The sequence below is a fragment of the Papilio xuthus genome, unplaced genomic scaffold (genome assembly GCF_000836235.2).
Source record: "Papilio xuthus unplaced genomic scaffold, Pxut_1.1 DF826933.1, whole genome shotgun sequence".
Taxonomy (NCBI): Eukaryota; Metazoa; Arthropoda; class Insecta; order Lepidoptera; family Papilionidae; genus Papilio; species Papilio xuthus.
The window spans coordinates 2,875,736-2,891,298 of record NW_013531716.1 but is presented as its reverse complement, the minus strand read 5'-3'; the positions used below and the strand labels follow the sequence as shown (position 1 = coordinate 2,891,298).

General features: G+C 34.2%; 1 protein-coding gene across 2 annotated transcripts; it reads left to right on the top strand.

The window, feature by feature from the left end:
• The first annotated feature begins 6 nt into the window (after positions 1 to 6).
• LOC106122088 (C2 and C2B_Munc13-like domain-containing protein staccato) lies at positions 7 to 10,276 on the top strand. Of its 2 annotated transcripts, XM_013317942.1 has the most exons (16): positions 7 to 118; positions 398 to 445; positions 605 to 764; positions 1,254 to 1,433; positions 1,766 to 1,967; positions 2,131 to 2,563; positions 2,633 to 2,890; positions 3,105 to 3,396; positions 3,783 to 4,015; positions 4,320 to 4,410; positions 4,618 to 4,827; positions 5,545 to 5,619; positions 6,789 to 7,095; positions 7,393 to 7,516; positions 8,182 to 8,375; positions 8,802 to 10,276. In XM_013317942.1, the coding sequence occupies exons 1-16, from the start codon at positions 39 to 41 to the stop codon at positions 8,912 to 8,914; spliced, it is 3,000 nt and encodes a 999-aa protein (XP_013173396.1). In that variant the 5' UTR covers positions 7 to 38; the 3' UTR covers positions 8,915 to 10,276. The 2 variants fall into 2 exon arrangements, with proteins under 2 accessions (XP_013173396.1, XP_013173397.1); XM_013317943.1 differs by lacking the exon at positions 5,545 to 5,619.
• Positions 10,277 to 15,563: the final 5,287 nt, after the last annotated feature.

The window sequence follows — 15,563 nt, the reverse complement described above, 5'->3', positions numbered from 1 at the left end:
CGAATGGACTCAGTGATCCGTTTGTCACGATATATTTAATGTCAAACTCTTCACATAGGTATAATACTTCAGTGAAATCAGGCACCCTTAATCCTTCATGGGAGGAACATTTTTCATTGTAAGTATTAAATTGTGCTCGTAGCAACTTTCTTAACACTCAGATTAATCGTTACTAGATTTGTAAACTATTACTAAAACATTTACGATTGCATTAGTTAATGGCAAAGCAGGCCTTGATCCAGCCTGGATTATATTCGTTATGTTTTGTTTTAGCGAATGATTCTGCTTGTATAAATAAAAGTCAACAGTCAGTTTACAATCTCTTATTCTCTTTGAAAATAAAGATATATTAATGTTTTTGGTAGTGGAAACTCACGCTTTAATTCTCTATTTTCAGACCGATGTCTTCAAATCTGCACGAAGATTCATTGATTTTAGAAGTATGGTAAGTAACAAATAACCTGTATTTTAGTTTTTCAAAGACTGGGCAGATAAAATATCTTTGTACTGACGAATCCCATCGAATGTGTATTGAGGATGAGTTAAAAAACTACTTTTTTATATTACGAAAACACTATATTTTATCCTATGTTTGTTGTTGCAGGGATTTTGATCCAGCAGAGACGGTAAAAGAAAAGTTAACAAAGATACTCGAAGTAAAAGGTGCAAAAGGTCTGGGAAAGCTGATGAAGGAGATTGCTATTACAGCATCCACGGGGAAACACGACAACGAGCTCATTGGGACGTCCAACATTCCACTCAAGGTTAGTAAATAATTCAATTCCTATTAAATAATAAATTCATTTACTTTAACACGATCTTGCAGTTTATTAGGTTTAGTTTATTATATTTATTGGTATACAATTCAACGTAAATATTCAAAACCCGACGATTTTAATCACTAAGCGACTAAAATGCATTACCATATAGCTTCAGAAACCGCGCGCGTCGCGTACATTTGATTCTTTTGTCGCCATCACCAAGTCGTTCACAAACTATTTATGTAGATCATCGTGAGAGTCGACAAAATCGCTGCAATTTTCAACATGGCGGAGCAAATTTATACAGTTGACATATGGTCGCTATGCTCGTACTGACCGAATAGACGATTCGCGTCGACTATTCAACGTTGGATGTAGTCCGTGGTTCTCCATAGTATATTAGTTTCGACGATTTACGTTGCCTTGTTTACGAAGTTATTTAATGTACGTCCAGATATTTATAGTTATATTCATATGTTCCTTTTCTTATAGTCAATCCCAGCAAGCGGTATGACGATGTGGTTTAACTTGAGTAAGAAAAGCAAGCTGCGCCGACAGGGCGTGGTGAAGTTACGTCTCAACTTCTCCGCGGAGAAAAATTCACAAGTTGCCGCGCAGGAGCACAGACACTTGCTCAGAATACTGCTACTGCACGAGCTAGAGACATCTAAGGTAGGTTCCTTGCGTAAGATATGATGCATGCAGATGCTATAAACATTTGGAGTAAGCAGATTATTATAGATGTTCTAGCTAGCTGTAGGGTTATGTAGGACACAAGAGAGGACAGGCTAAAAAGTCGTAAAAAAAAGGGAACTGCAGAGTTTCTTACCTTTCTAGACTTGAGTAGACCATTAAGTGTAACACTTAAATACGTCTGTGTTTAAGATCGTTTCGTCAAGGCCGTCCGATATAACACCTGTCTATCGTGCTCGTACTAAACTTCATCAGTTTTACGATATATGCTTTTTCTGATATGATTGTTTGTATTGTAATAAAAATTGTAGGTGGCGCCGTATTGGTGGTGCGGTAACTTCAGCGCGCCCGCTGAGGCTATCCTCACACAGCACGCTGCGCAGAGCGGGCTCAGTCAGACTGACAACTGGCTGGCGCAGTGGACGGTCTACTGCGCAGTCACAACCAACCATCCTCTTAGCTTCGCACTCTTCAATCAATTGCTGGAAAAGGTCACGAAACCTTTGCAGGCTGGTAAGTTTGGAATACGATTGATAAGTAGCAAGAATATGCAAACCTTTCTTAGTAACAGTTTGTTAACATAAACCCAAAATACTCTATATCGACTTATTCATGGTAATGATTTTTAGTAGAATAATACTATAAATGTAGTACATATTTTATTATAATTTTCCAGGATTAGTTAACGAAGAGGACGTCAAATTATTCTGGGACGGTGCGAAAAAGTTGCTACCAACTTGTTACAGCCACATTAGGAAATTGAGGAAAAAGACTGCCGGCGATAAGACTGTGATGAAGACCCTTAGAGAAGTTCTGAAGGTCCTCTACCGTCTTTCAGTCCTCGATGTGCCGGAATCATTGGAATTGTTCCCTGTTAATTTGTACGGCTGGTTGAGGGATACTGACGATGGTACCAAATTGTCAATCCACGAAGTTTTACACCAAGCGGCGGTACAAGGAGCGTCCGATTGGTTCGTTCATATTCTTGACAATAATGAATGCAAGGACAGGACTGAGGACTCCAGGTTGCAGCATCTGATCAGGGTCATACAGTTGGTGCGGTCAGATCTGCAGCGTGCCGTGGAATATTTTGATAGAGTTTTCATAGAGTAAGTAATAAAAAGACCATAAAAATTTATTTATCAAAGGAATGGACGTAAATATTTGTTTTTTTGCAGAGTGATGAGTTTTCCATATTCGAAAATCTTATATGGTGTATACGAGAATAAGATAGCTTCGTTAGTTGAGCCTGAAGTTATACAAGTGTGTAAGAGCCTGAAACGGCTTCAGTACAACGAGGGGTCAACAAACAGTGTGCACCTCGCCGGCGGACTCAACGGGGACTCCCCGCTCGGAGCACCGCGCGTCAGCAACGAGCCATTGACAATGGGCACTACACTGTTCGAACTGTATCTAACGCTACAAAGGTTCTTGGCGTAAGTATATATATAGCCTTTTTCAAATAAATTTATTTATTTCAAAAATTATTAATAAATAAAAAGACCGATTATGTTATTCCGATTCATTCGATTCTTCAATTTTTTGAACCGTACCTTAATGAGTGCTAGAATCGATTTTAAATCGAATAAATCTTCACTACTATAAATTCAAGGATGAGATAAAAAAATTATAAAACTGTTTACTTTTCAGTCTTGGACAAGGTCTTAATGAAACCGATTGGAATTCATATTCAATATCAAAGTTCCATTCTTGGTTCTACGGGGGAGTGGCACAATGGTTGGATATAGCCGCATTCAAAGCTCTATCACGTATAGAAAAAGCGGTAGAGATAGATAACTTAGTACCAGTGGATACAAATGTGAAGTACAGCAGTTCTGGTGTGGACACGCTGGCTATATTCTATCAAATCAAGATATTTTGGCAACAACTCGCTTGGCCAGATGTAGAAGGATGTTATGCATTCGTTGCTAAAATTATTGATGTGAGTTCACTTTTTGTTTTTAATCTAATTTAGCAGTTACTTTGAATAAATTTAAAATGGCCGCCGCCACAAATTGGCGCTGATTTTTTTATCTTGAATATTGAATCTGAATTTGTCTAAATAACGAAGCGTTTTGTAGATGCGTTGCTTACTTTTAATCGACAGAGAAGGGGACTCACAGAAAGAGAACATTTCCCAGTCCTAAGCGTCTTTTCTTCATCAAATCCCTTTTCCTTTTCCATTTTTTCCTTTAAAAAAAAAGGACTAATTAGGCCTTCGAAATGCACAGTCATCAGACGAAACGCAAAATTGCTCCTACTTGAGCCGTCTTCTATGTAGTCGTAGTATTGCATCGGGCGAGGCTCACTATAGTGAAATTTGTGCAGGACATCTGCCGCTGCTGCGTGTTCTACTCGGACAAGATGTGCAGCCGGGTGGAGACTGAGGGTCGCGTGAGCACGGTGCTGGAGGAGCGGTTCGAGGTGACGACGCAGTGGTGTCTCGCCATCAACAACATCGACTACGTGCGCCAGAGTCTGCGCCCCTTCGTACACGAGCTCGGCATGGACGACATCATTAACACCATGTGTGAAGCTAGATCTCCCTTAGAAGCTCAGAGGTAATCATAAGAAATAATCCATCAATTCAGGTATACTCTAATATCCTCTTAGTAACAGGTCTTCTGACTATGTTAGTACTTAACTTTAACCATTTTCTTAATTTGACCGTATACTACGGAAGGTGTTGAGGAAGGTAAATAAAGGGATACTCATAGTGAACATATAGTATGAGAAATATTCATCGAAGGAATTTAAGTGACAATTTACCACTTTAAGTACGATTTAGTTTCATTACTTTAAAAGCTTAATTTTTTTCTGGATATAAATTAGGGATATAAAGAAGTCATTGATTATTATTTCCAGATGCAAGGAGACACTCCAAAATGTTATAGAAAATGCAATAGATACAGTTAAGAATAAAATCGTTGAGCTTTTAGAGATTATGGTGAAAAAGGTAAGTTAGATCTTTTGTTACCAAAAAATATCCCCAAAAACCCATTTACGTTGAATCAAACGAAATTTACAGTTGAATATTTGTAATACTTAATGCTCTACCTGATTGTAACTAGTAAAAACTATTTTTGATCCAGAAAAAACCGGTTGAAACCGGGTGAAACTCATTAAAACTTGTTGTCATAGTTTCTTTATTCGGTTATTCCAGATGATGCCGTCCATCACACGTTTCCTGATAGAGGGAGCGGAACTGCTGCATCAGAATTGCTCCAGTATGGACCGAGTCCTGCGTTATCTGGAGGCCAACCTTGACACACTTTACCAGCATTTGAATAATGAAAATTTCTCAAGAACATTAGACATTGTGTGGGAACAACTGGGCGAAGTTTTATATGAACTGGTACAGGCTAATTTAGAGGTTAGTTTTTTTTTGTATATATATTTTTTTAATTAATAATTAATTATTTATACTAATTTATAATATCATATTTCATTTTTAATCATTAAATTATTTTTGCTAATTTATTTATAACTTTAAGTAGATCCAGTGAAGTATTTTCGCAATTCGTTTCATCCGCAAATCAATTTTTTGCTTGATAATGTCCATTATTGGTAAAATATATAATTTGACGGTGGCGCCATCTATGTGCTTGGTTTATCATTTTAAATGTCATGTAAACGACAAAATATGTATTTTACAAAATAATATGCTACATTCTATGTTAGTTATTGTAAAACACGGCTAAACACTCACGTATATTCGTCCGGTGGCGGCACCGACTTCAGTGTTTAGTCGTGTTTATATTTCAGTTTAGTATAATGTCTCACGAAAGTTTGAATAATTTAAATGTGTAATATACAAATGATATGTAATTCAATGCTTCATTGGATCTATATTTGCTATTAGCTTTGGAACTAACATAATATTAATTCTCCAATGTTTGTAGAAAGAGAAATTAGACATTGCAACGCGTATTCGCCTAATAGAGCGTAGATATTTCGGCAGAAACAGAATAACACCGTACCTTGTTTTATTTCGGGTAATAATAAATGTTGGATTTACTCACGCTGGTGTTTGGATGCACAATTATTTTATTATTTTAATATTAATAATGCTTATTTATTGTTTTAATAGCACCGAAGGGCAAAGATAACTCGCTATATCGACCCGAGACGCTTGACCAAGTCAACAGCCGCCCATTTGGACGCGGTAATCATTTGGAATAGCACTTTGTGTACATGTCTTGCTATGTTATGTGTTTTACCCTCGGCAGCTATTATATACTGTATATCATACTAAATATATAAAGGTACAAGTCGTTGCCCGCGAATCCGTCCGCGCAGAATAAAAAACAACTTAATTGGTAGCCTTTGTTTTCTTCCAGACTATATTCTACATATAAGCCACATTTTAGTTAAATCCATGCAACCGTACTGGAGATACCTTCTAACAAACATCCATCCATCCATTCATCCATGCATCTATCTAAACTTTCGCATTTGGATGGATGTTTGTTAGATGGTATCTCCAAAACAGTTGCATAGATCTTGTTAAAATTTAGCATAGATATAGAACATAGTCTGGAAGAACATATCGACCTATTAATTATGTTTTTCTTTTTATTCTGCACTAATGGAGTCGCAGTTGACAACTAGCGTCGTCATAATAGAAGTTTAAAATGGAACTTGTATTGAAAGTAATTAATATTTAATGCATGTTAATATTTAATGCACGGCTAGAAATTATATAAAGACGATAAATTTATTTGGATTAAGTAAAATGACGTTGATTTTAGTATGTTTTTTGGAACTTTTAAACATAGAATTAAGTTGCCGCAGGGTCTTAGTTACTTTCCATATATATGTATAGATTATATGTTATTATGTTACATATACATGTGCTTACTTAGATAATCGTAAAGCTTTGTCTGCTAAATTTTGTTATGTCTGCTTTTTACATATAAATTTACGTAAACATTTATTTTTATTTTAAAAAGATGAGATGCTTAAATAATATTATGTTAGGTTAGAACTATAAAGCATGAAAATTAAATAATTTTTATAAATATAAGCATCTTGTGATTGCTTTTATGCATGAAATTCATACATACATATCACGTTAATTGCCTATATTTTTGGCATTTTATGATAAATATTAAATATAAATTTCTATTTCATACATTTAACTAAAGCAATCTGGAACTATATTCTAATTGAAATATGTTTAAACAACAATAATTTCATTTTTAATTTCATAAAATTCATTGAAAAAGAAAATACTCAAATGTAAATAATATTTACAAACACAAGTAAAATCAGATAGCACTATTATAATATAATTAATCTACGACATAATATTAATGTAAAATTAACTTCCAGAAACGTCGGCCGCCATCTTTCTTTTCGAACTTACACGAATGTCTGAAGATAATGGTCCGATCGTTCCGACAAGATAATAAAGAAGTTTACACATCGGAGACATTGAAGAGAGTAGAATATTTACTGAAGATCCACGGCATGGAGACAAGAGAACTCATCCATCAGTACCATTTAGAGAGGTGGCAGGAACAACAAGCTATTACTGAACCCAAAATGGGCATATTGACAGTTCGCGCGCAATTTATAGAAGATAATTTGAAAATAGAAATTATGAACGCCAGGAATCTTATGCCTACTGATTCTAATGGTATATATATTTTTTGTTTTTTTTTTCTGTACTAGTATATGGTTTAGTAGGCTAATGCCGTTTTAATATTGAAATGGATCTCTTTGTTTTCGAAGACTAAATTATATTGACTTTAAGTCAATATTCAGTTACTTTTATATGTAATATATAGAGGAAAGTTAAATATTAAAATTTAATTTGGAATAATTAAAACATAAAAAAAACTTATTAAATAAAGCCAAAAATTTTTTTAATGATTTTATTTAATTTATAAAGATGGCTTTAGCAAGTGACTAAGTTTTTTTTTAATTTCTATAGGTCTATGTGATTCCTACGTGCGTGTAGCGTTGTTGCCTGAAGACACTTTCGCTAACGTGACGAAACCCAAAACGCAGACACACAGCAAGAATCTGTTCCCACTCTACGATGAAATGTTCCTCATGTAAGTTTCATATTATTAATATTTTACGTCAATACTAAACTTGTAAGATTGTTTTGAAACACTGAACTAAATTACTTTGGTGGCATCGGTTTTTAAAAATGTTATAGTTATATAAAAGACAGATTTAAGTTTCAGTTTATTTATACATTTGAAAATACAAACGCTATAATAACACAGAAAACGTACAAAGTGACTTATCGTCAAAAACCTGCCCTTTCCAATCTTCCACAGATATTTACCAGACGTCATATATATTTTTTTATATCATAAGGTGGCAAACGAGCGAGCGGCCACCTGAAATCGCTGAAATAGCGAAGTGACCGTTGCCCATAGACATACGCAATATGCGTTGCCTACCTTTAATAGACGGAGGAGAGGATGCACAGAAAGAAAATATCTTCCCTTTCAATGCATCCTCTCATCCGGAAAGTCCACTTCCACTTCCCATCCTTTCCTTATAAGAAAAAAGGTGGGAAAGGTAAGGGGACTAAATTAGACCTACAGGCCTAATTATTTAATTCCCTTTTTACGTAAAGTATCTTTCACACAATCCAATACTTTCTTGGTGTTCCTCTATCTTTTTGCTACATACAACTCATTAATTTCTTGTTTTATTTGCTTTGGGTAAAAATTAACATAAATTTGACTTGGGATTGTCTTGTCAGTCCTCTATCGCCGGAGCAGCGACGTACAACAGACGGGCTGCTGCACCTGGTGGTGAAGGACAAGGACATGTTCAGCATGAGCAACGCCTTCGTGGGCGAGGCGTACTTACACTTCGGTGAAGTGCCCAACACGCCCGCGCCCATCAGCTCCCTGCCGCAGCAACATCTGCCACTCACCAGGCCGGATAATATAGGTAATAAAAAAAAACAAGAAAATCTCTAAGACAACTAACTTTACATGTCTGTAGCTAAGTAATATCAGTTAAAATATGTTTAAATAGGTTACAGAAAATCACAACGAAACCCGTGTGAAGTTACTATGTTAGTGAAGAATATCTTATCTTACTAATGTCTTACTAATATTATAAATGCGAATGTTTGGATGGATGGATGTTTATTAGAAGGTATCTCCAGAACGGCTACATAGATCTCGCTTAAATTTGGCATAGATGTAGAAGAAAGCCTGGAAGAACATATAGGTTACTGATTAAGTGTTCTTTATTCCGTGCGGACGGAGTCACGAGCGACAGCTAGTTGAAAATAAATTTGTAATTATTTTCTTTTCTAATTATACTGGAAAGTTTGTACCAATTTCTATAAGTTCGAAACTTTTATTTCAGATGGCGATGCAATCAAGGCTTTAGAATCTAGACAAGGAGACAAACAAGCCAGAGAGTTTCTTAAGAAGCAGAGGCAAAAAATGCCAAGCAAACAGTTCTTCTCACTCGGTTAAGATTGCCTACTAGTTGTATGGATTACGCACATGTTTCCTTATAAGGTGCTAAATTATCAGATAAATTGTCATATACAAAATAATAAAAAAAAACATTAAATATCATACATTTTATTTAAATAATAATGGCAGGTAATATTAATAAAATCCTTAGCTTTTAGCAATTTTGAATGTTTAGGAAAAACATTTGCGATTAAAAATCGATTCAATAAAGCAAATAAATCGATTCAATTATAGTTTTAATCGACTTAATATTTATTTGTAATTTTTTCTTTAGTAAATATTCAGTCGTAATCTCATAAGATTAAGTCTTAAAATTAAAATTGGCAATAAATCATATCATGTTTTTTGTAATTCTTTTTTATTGCAACATTTATGATATTTGGCATTTTATTGCATTAACTTGAGTTTGTATTTGGGAATGTTTTGAATGAATAGGTTAATAAACTTCAAAATACAATTAAAAACGGTTTTAAAGAATTCAAAGGAACTGGTCAGTCGACAGTAGGGGCGTTAGGGTAGACCCAGTTGGGGCAATTGCCCAGGGCGCCGGGCATAAAGGGGCGACGCAAGCACCGGAGTTGGATATATAGAGGCGCCAACGATGCTCTTTAAGCTTATCTTAGGAAGATTTTCCTCGATACTATTAAAAGGCGCCGTAAAAATCTCGCCCAGGGCGCCGGGAATGCTAAAACAGGGCCGGTTTTAGCATTCCCGGCGCCCTGTCGCAATATCCAATAGTTCATACAACTAATGATGTATTGCTTATAAGCGGGGCTAGACAAAAGTGCATTTGCTTAGAAGCAATTTCATAACGAACTTCAAAAATATATAGAACTGACCATAACTATTGATAAGTCACGTGATTGTTGCGCGTCAGTTATATACATTTTTGAAAATCGCTGTGAAATCGCTTTGGGGCGAAAGCACTTTTTCTAGCCCCGAAGATCTACAGTTTTGTATGTCGTAACCGCATGTTTTAAGCAATGTATAGAGATTTGAGTTAAGATGCGAGAACTTGCTGTTTTTTATGAAAAAAAAAAACTATCATAGTTGTAGATATCTTGTAGTGATGTTCTGTGATAGAAAAGAAGTGCCTTATCAGATACTTTTTTATTTTGTATTTATAATTAAAAAAGTACATAAATTAAAAAAAAAACTTCAAAGTGGCACAATGAAGTGTTACTTTCGTCTCAGCTTTTTTTTCTTTTTTTTTTAATTATTTTATTACTGTGCGTTTCCACTGACCATAAACAAATAATAATATGTTTTTGTACAAGTATAAGGGCAGTTGAAACACAAAGTAAGAGTAAATTGTATTTTACAAGAGAATATGTATTGTTTATTTATTTTAATAAAAGAAGTGCATATAAACTGTTTTAATTATTCCCCCTACGGGTTGTTTTATAAATATAATAGCTGTCACATGCGACTCTGCGTGAAATTTAAAAAAAACTTAATTAGTAGCCTATGTGTTCTTCCAGACTATGTTCTACATCTATGTCAAATTTCATCGAGATCCATGAAGCCGTTCCGGAGATACCTTCAAACAAATATACATCTAAACATTCGCATTTATAATATTAGTAAGATTTTTAATGTTAATTTAAAATAATAGATTGTTTACTGGAATGTTACTTTATAATATCGTACTGGCTCATTCATTATTTATGATTTCAAGATAAATCTATACAGTTAATAAAATTGGAATGTCTGTAATATAAAAATATTATATACATTATGTATTTGCGTTACTTATCTAGCCAATTTTGTTTCTTTAATTCTATGAAACGGCTGAATCGATTTTTAAGGGATTTTAATTAGAAAGTAACAGATATATGCAGATTATAATGCGATGTCTAAACATATAGATATATTTAACATGTCAGTGTTTAAAATCAAACGTCTATTACTAGATTACGCATCACTAGATCATCCAAATTAGAATGGTAACTTAAGTTTAATTTAATTTCTTAGTTATGTGCAATTTTTATTGTTAGTTATTGTTTCTTGGTTTAATGTGTATTACCTATAATAAAAACTTTTCTTTCTTTCTTTCTTATTTAATGATCGATTCTTTAGCTCTTGATTCCGATCCCGTGTAGTTACCATGTGTGACAACTTGTAATTAGCCTTAAGTTTCCATTTACATATTTATTAACCATATTTCTAATATAATACATTTCATATCCAAAAAAAATAAAAATATACAAAACATATTATATTAAAAACAGAACACCACCGGCTGCGGAATCCCATGACTCAAACAACTAGTGGTCAGGGCTGCAGAGACAGGAACCTTCTCACGATGCGCGCGCTTTCTAGGATAACTGTTTTGTATCGGGCCCTTAATCCAACTGTGTAGCGAGAGCTTCTTGAGATGTTGGTCGAAGCTCTTCGCTATCAGTCCATTTACCGATACGACTATCGGAATAGTGGTAGTCGATTTCATACGCCACATGGCGGTAACCTCGTGAGCCAAATCTAGGTATTTTTATATTTATTATATTGTTAGTTAGCTGTAAGTTGTTCTGTTAATAAATTAAAAAATAAAAATATATGGGGAAATAAGTCAGGCTATTTTTTTTTTGGTGAAGTCGCGCCACAGTTTAATAAATAACATTGTAGTACTTTGAAGGTTAATTACAAAGTTATTTAAACTGAGTTTTCATGGTAAAGTACGACCCAAGCAATAATTTCTCAATACCCAAGATACTCGCCTATTTAAGACTTTTGATGTCTCGTTTTTTTAGACAGAATGAGAGAACAATATTTTTATACAAATGTTCCGACAATGGAAACGCACTGTTTCCTCCAAAACATTAAAGTTAAGGGTGTAACCATTTTATAGCACGAGTGGGTATTTGAATTCGCCCCTTCATAACTGGGGTACTTAATTTTCACATGTTTAAACACTTTAAATCAAAATAATCTTTTATATACTTTAATGTCGTACTTGTACACGTGTAAACATTTCGCGTATATTATGTTTATTTTGAAGTTACCACACTTTCTAATTAAATTTCAGGACATGATAATTTTAAAAAAGCTGTAACGAAACAAGTGTTTAAATATATTAAATATTGTAAAAAGTACGTATCACTTTCTTATCCATGATGTGTCTAAGTATATAATGTAATCAAAGTAATCGTCATCCCTTTACCACGCGCTAATAGTTGTGTTCTACACGACCTTCGCAATATGTTTCAAGACGTTTAGAAATTTGAAAAAATTAAAAAATATTCTATTTTAAAAAATGGAATGTCCGGAATAAATCGTAATTTATGGTTACCTAATCAGCAGTATATACAGAATGCGGTGAGGCGTAGTAGCCGGTAGCTACGCGTACGTCGACGTACTTATAGTTGTTTACGCTAAATTAATTATACAAGCTGCTACTAGATGTCGCAGCAAACGAACCTTATTGGAATAACTCGAGGTTTGAGTACTTGGTTTATTGCGATATTAACCAAAGGTAAATAAATTGTTAAAACTGGGACTAAACTATACTTTTTAACGTGTTTAAGCTTTAAGGAACTTTTTTTTAAAGTTTAATAGTTCGAGATAGTTCTATAGAAATGACGTGAACGGAAATAAGTAATGCAGTCCAGTAACTTGGCAATCATCTTACGTCAACTACCTTCCGACAAAATCGGTCCAGCCATGTCGGAGATTATCTTAAACAAACATGAACTTGTGGACAGACAGACAAAAATTGTATCAATTAGATTTTCGTTATAAACTATAAATAAATAACATGTTCACGAGACAACTATTTTTTTTAGTATAACTTACTTTATTTAATGTAAATTGGCGTTTAAGCGTTTATACATACTGTATGCTTTTCAAATAATGTTCCTTTTATTATTTCTGTTCTGTGAAGAATTAAAAAATCATTGTTTTACCATAAATATACAGTGAAACTTCGAATTGAAGTATTGAAAATGTTCAATACAACATAAAATATAAGAATATTTATACAAAACAAATGTATCTTTTTCGATGTATTTGTTATCAATGAGTTACATCTATTGAATAAATTTCAGGGCAATAAATCAGAGCTAACTCATAAATTATGTCAGATAAAATCATATATAAATTAACTGTGAATTATAATCGAGTCTTGTGAAATCGATAAAATAAATTGGCCTGAATAAAAACTCTTACGATTATTTTACTCGAATCATGTTTGATAGCATTGTTGTTTCTCACTGCTTAAATACATTGCTATCCCACTCTATCCTTAAAAAAACAGATATCAATCTGTTTTTTTCAAGGTGTGTTTCAACTGTGGAAAATCACCTAAACATAATTATTAATCCAATATTCAGTTTACTTTGAATATTTTTTCGAATTCCTAGACAACAAAAAAAACATGATTTTTTTTTTTATTATTAATATACAGTATGTTTCATTGTACTCCACTAAACAGCAATAGACTAAGTAAATACTAGAGCAAACAGGTTGATCTATGATTGCAGTTAATACTTAATCGATTGCGTCCTGAATGTGTTAGTTAAAACAGTTTTTCTAAACGAAACATTGCAACGACTGAGAACTTGTTCAATTCTAAGCAAGTTTTTTTTAGTTTTATTTCATTCCATTACGATAAAAAATACCACTTGTAATAATTAAAAAAAAAAGTTGTTGGAAATAAAAGCACTAAAGATGATTTTATTATCTTCCATCCAATCACTCTTGGGCTCAGTCTCTTGGAAAGCTTGTCATATCCGGGTAAAAACCAGACGCCCTTTACTATTTACGCCCTTTGATAATAATAAATTTGGCAAATGTCCCATTTTCTACACAAATCTATAATCTGTCCCATGAGGACTTGCATAACACATCCTGTATCTGAATTAACTCAACCATAGTCCAGATATAGTTTAATTGCGCGCCTACGACCTATATACAGCGTGTCCGGAGTCCCGTTGTACTCGCCGTATCCTAACACGTTATAATATAGAGTTTACGGTATACATTGCTAGAATAATATACATTACTAATATTATAAATGCGAATGTTTACAAGGATGGATGATTGCGGGTATCTCCAGAACGGCGCAAAGGATCTTGATGAAAATTGGCAATGGATGTAGAACATAGTCTGGAAGAATGCTTAGGCTACTAATTCTTTCTTTTTAATTCCGCGCGGTCTCTGTAGCAGGTGACAGTTAGTTTAGAATATAAGTAAAATAAAAAAAAAAGGTTTAGTGTTACGTTAACTTTTTAAAAAATAATTAGAATACTTTTGCAATTAAAGGATCAAATCGTTCCAGTCGACAATTGAAAATTCGTATAGTAGTATGTACAATGAGCATACCTTCGTCACGCGCTGTCATACATTATGTCATTCAAAATTAAAAAGCAATTAATTAAAACGTCACCGCACAAAGGGCCGATCACACGTGACGGCCGGTGGTGGAAACGGCGCTGGTTCGCCGGCGGCCCCTTTGATGTCCTCCCTACGCTTTGATCGCGCCGCGCCGACAATCCGCCCGACTACTTATCGGTTCGGATTTATTATGATTCGGAGGCTGCGGGTCCGGGGAGCGGGCGGCGGTGGGGGCTAACTTTACTCCACTCGCAGACTGCGCCCTACAACTTCAAGGAGCTTTCCCATTCATACTAATTTCACTTTTGTCTCATTCTCTTGGAAACGTATTTTATTTTTTTGCGAAAAGTTGCTATAACGAAAGCTTCACTGAATCCTTATGTACTTACACTTTTTCAATAATTTTAACTAAGTTTTGTTTTAGCACCCTAGGATGGTCATAATCCTATAGACCCTCGTAGCACTTGAGTTACTCCTCATTCAGCCTTTTGGCTTCCCCGACTCATTTGTAGGATATGGTTGTTATTTCGCACGTATTATTTTGCGTAAATTATTAATAAATTTGTAGGTTGCTACGAATGTTTGGATAGATGAATGTATGTTAGTAGGTATCTCCAGAACTGCTGCATCTCGCTGAAATTTGGTACGGAGATAGAACATAGTCTGGAAGAACACATAGGCTACTTATTAAGTTTTTCATATCCGCGAGGACGGAGTCGCGGGCGACAGCTGGTTTCTAAATAAATGATTACAAATATAATGATTCATTTAAAAAAAAAAAAACTTTAACAACGTTGTGTGCGTGAGTGGACATGGTTATTGACGGGTGTTATATTTTTTGTCCGCTCGTATCGGCGCGGACTTCGGTAGCACTTTGAGAGGTTTTGTAAAAAAAATATTCTTGACCTTATTTGAAGCGATGGATGTTTTATTTGGTATTTTGTTATTGCAAATTAGTTTACATATTTATATTGGTCGATAATATTTTTTGTGTGAAAAAAAGTTCGCAGAATGTACTAACTTGGTGATATAAACTTAATTCAAAAAAGAAATTAAGAAGTTATATTTATGAATCAATGATTACATTAATTGACAGCATCGCATAGAAAAATAATTTTGTATGATGAAATTTTATTGGGCGACACTAAATACATTAATTAAGTATAATAAATCTCGTTGGTAACCAAGAAGTTTGTATACTGCCAAATCGATAGATCTGGCCACTAAACAAATGCTATTGTAATAAATTAAAAAACAGATGAAACAGTTGAACAGAATGGGGCGAATAGTTACCCAACAACATGGAAAGAGTAAT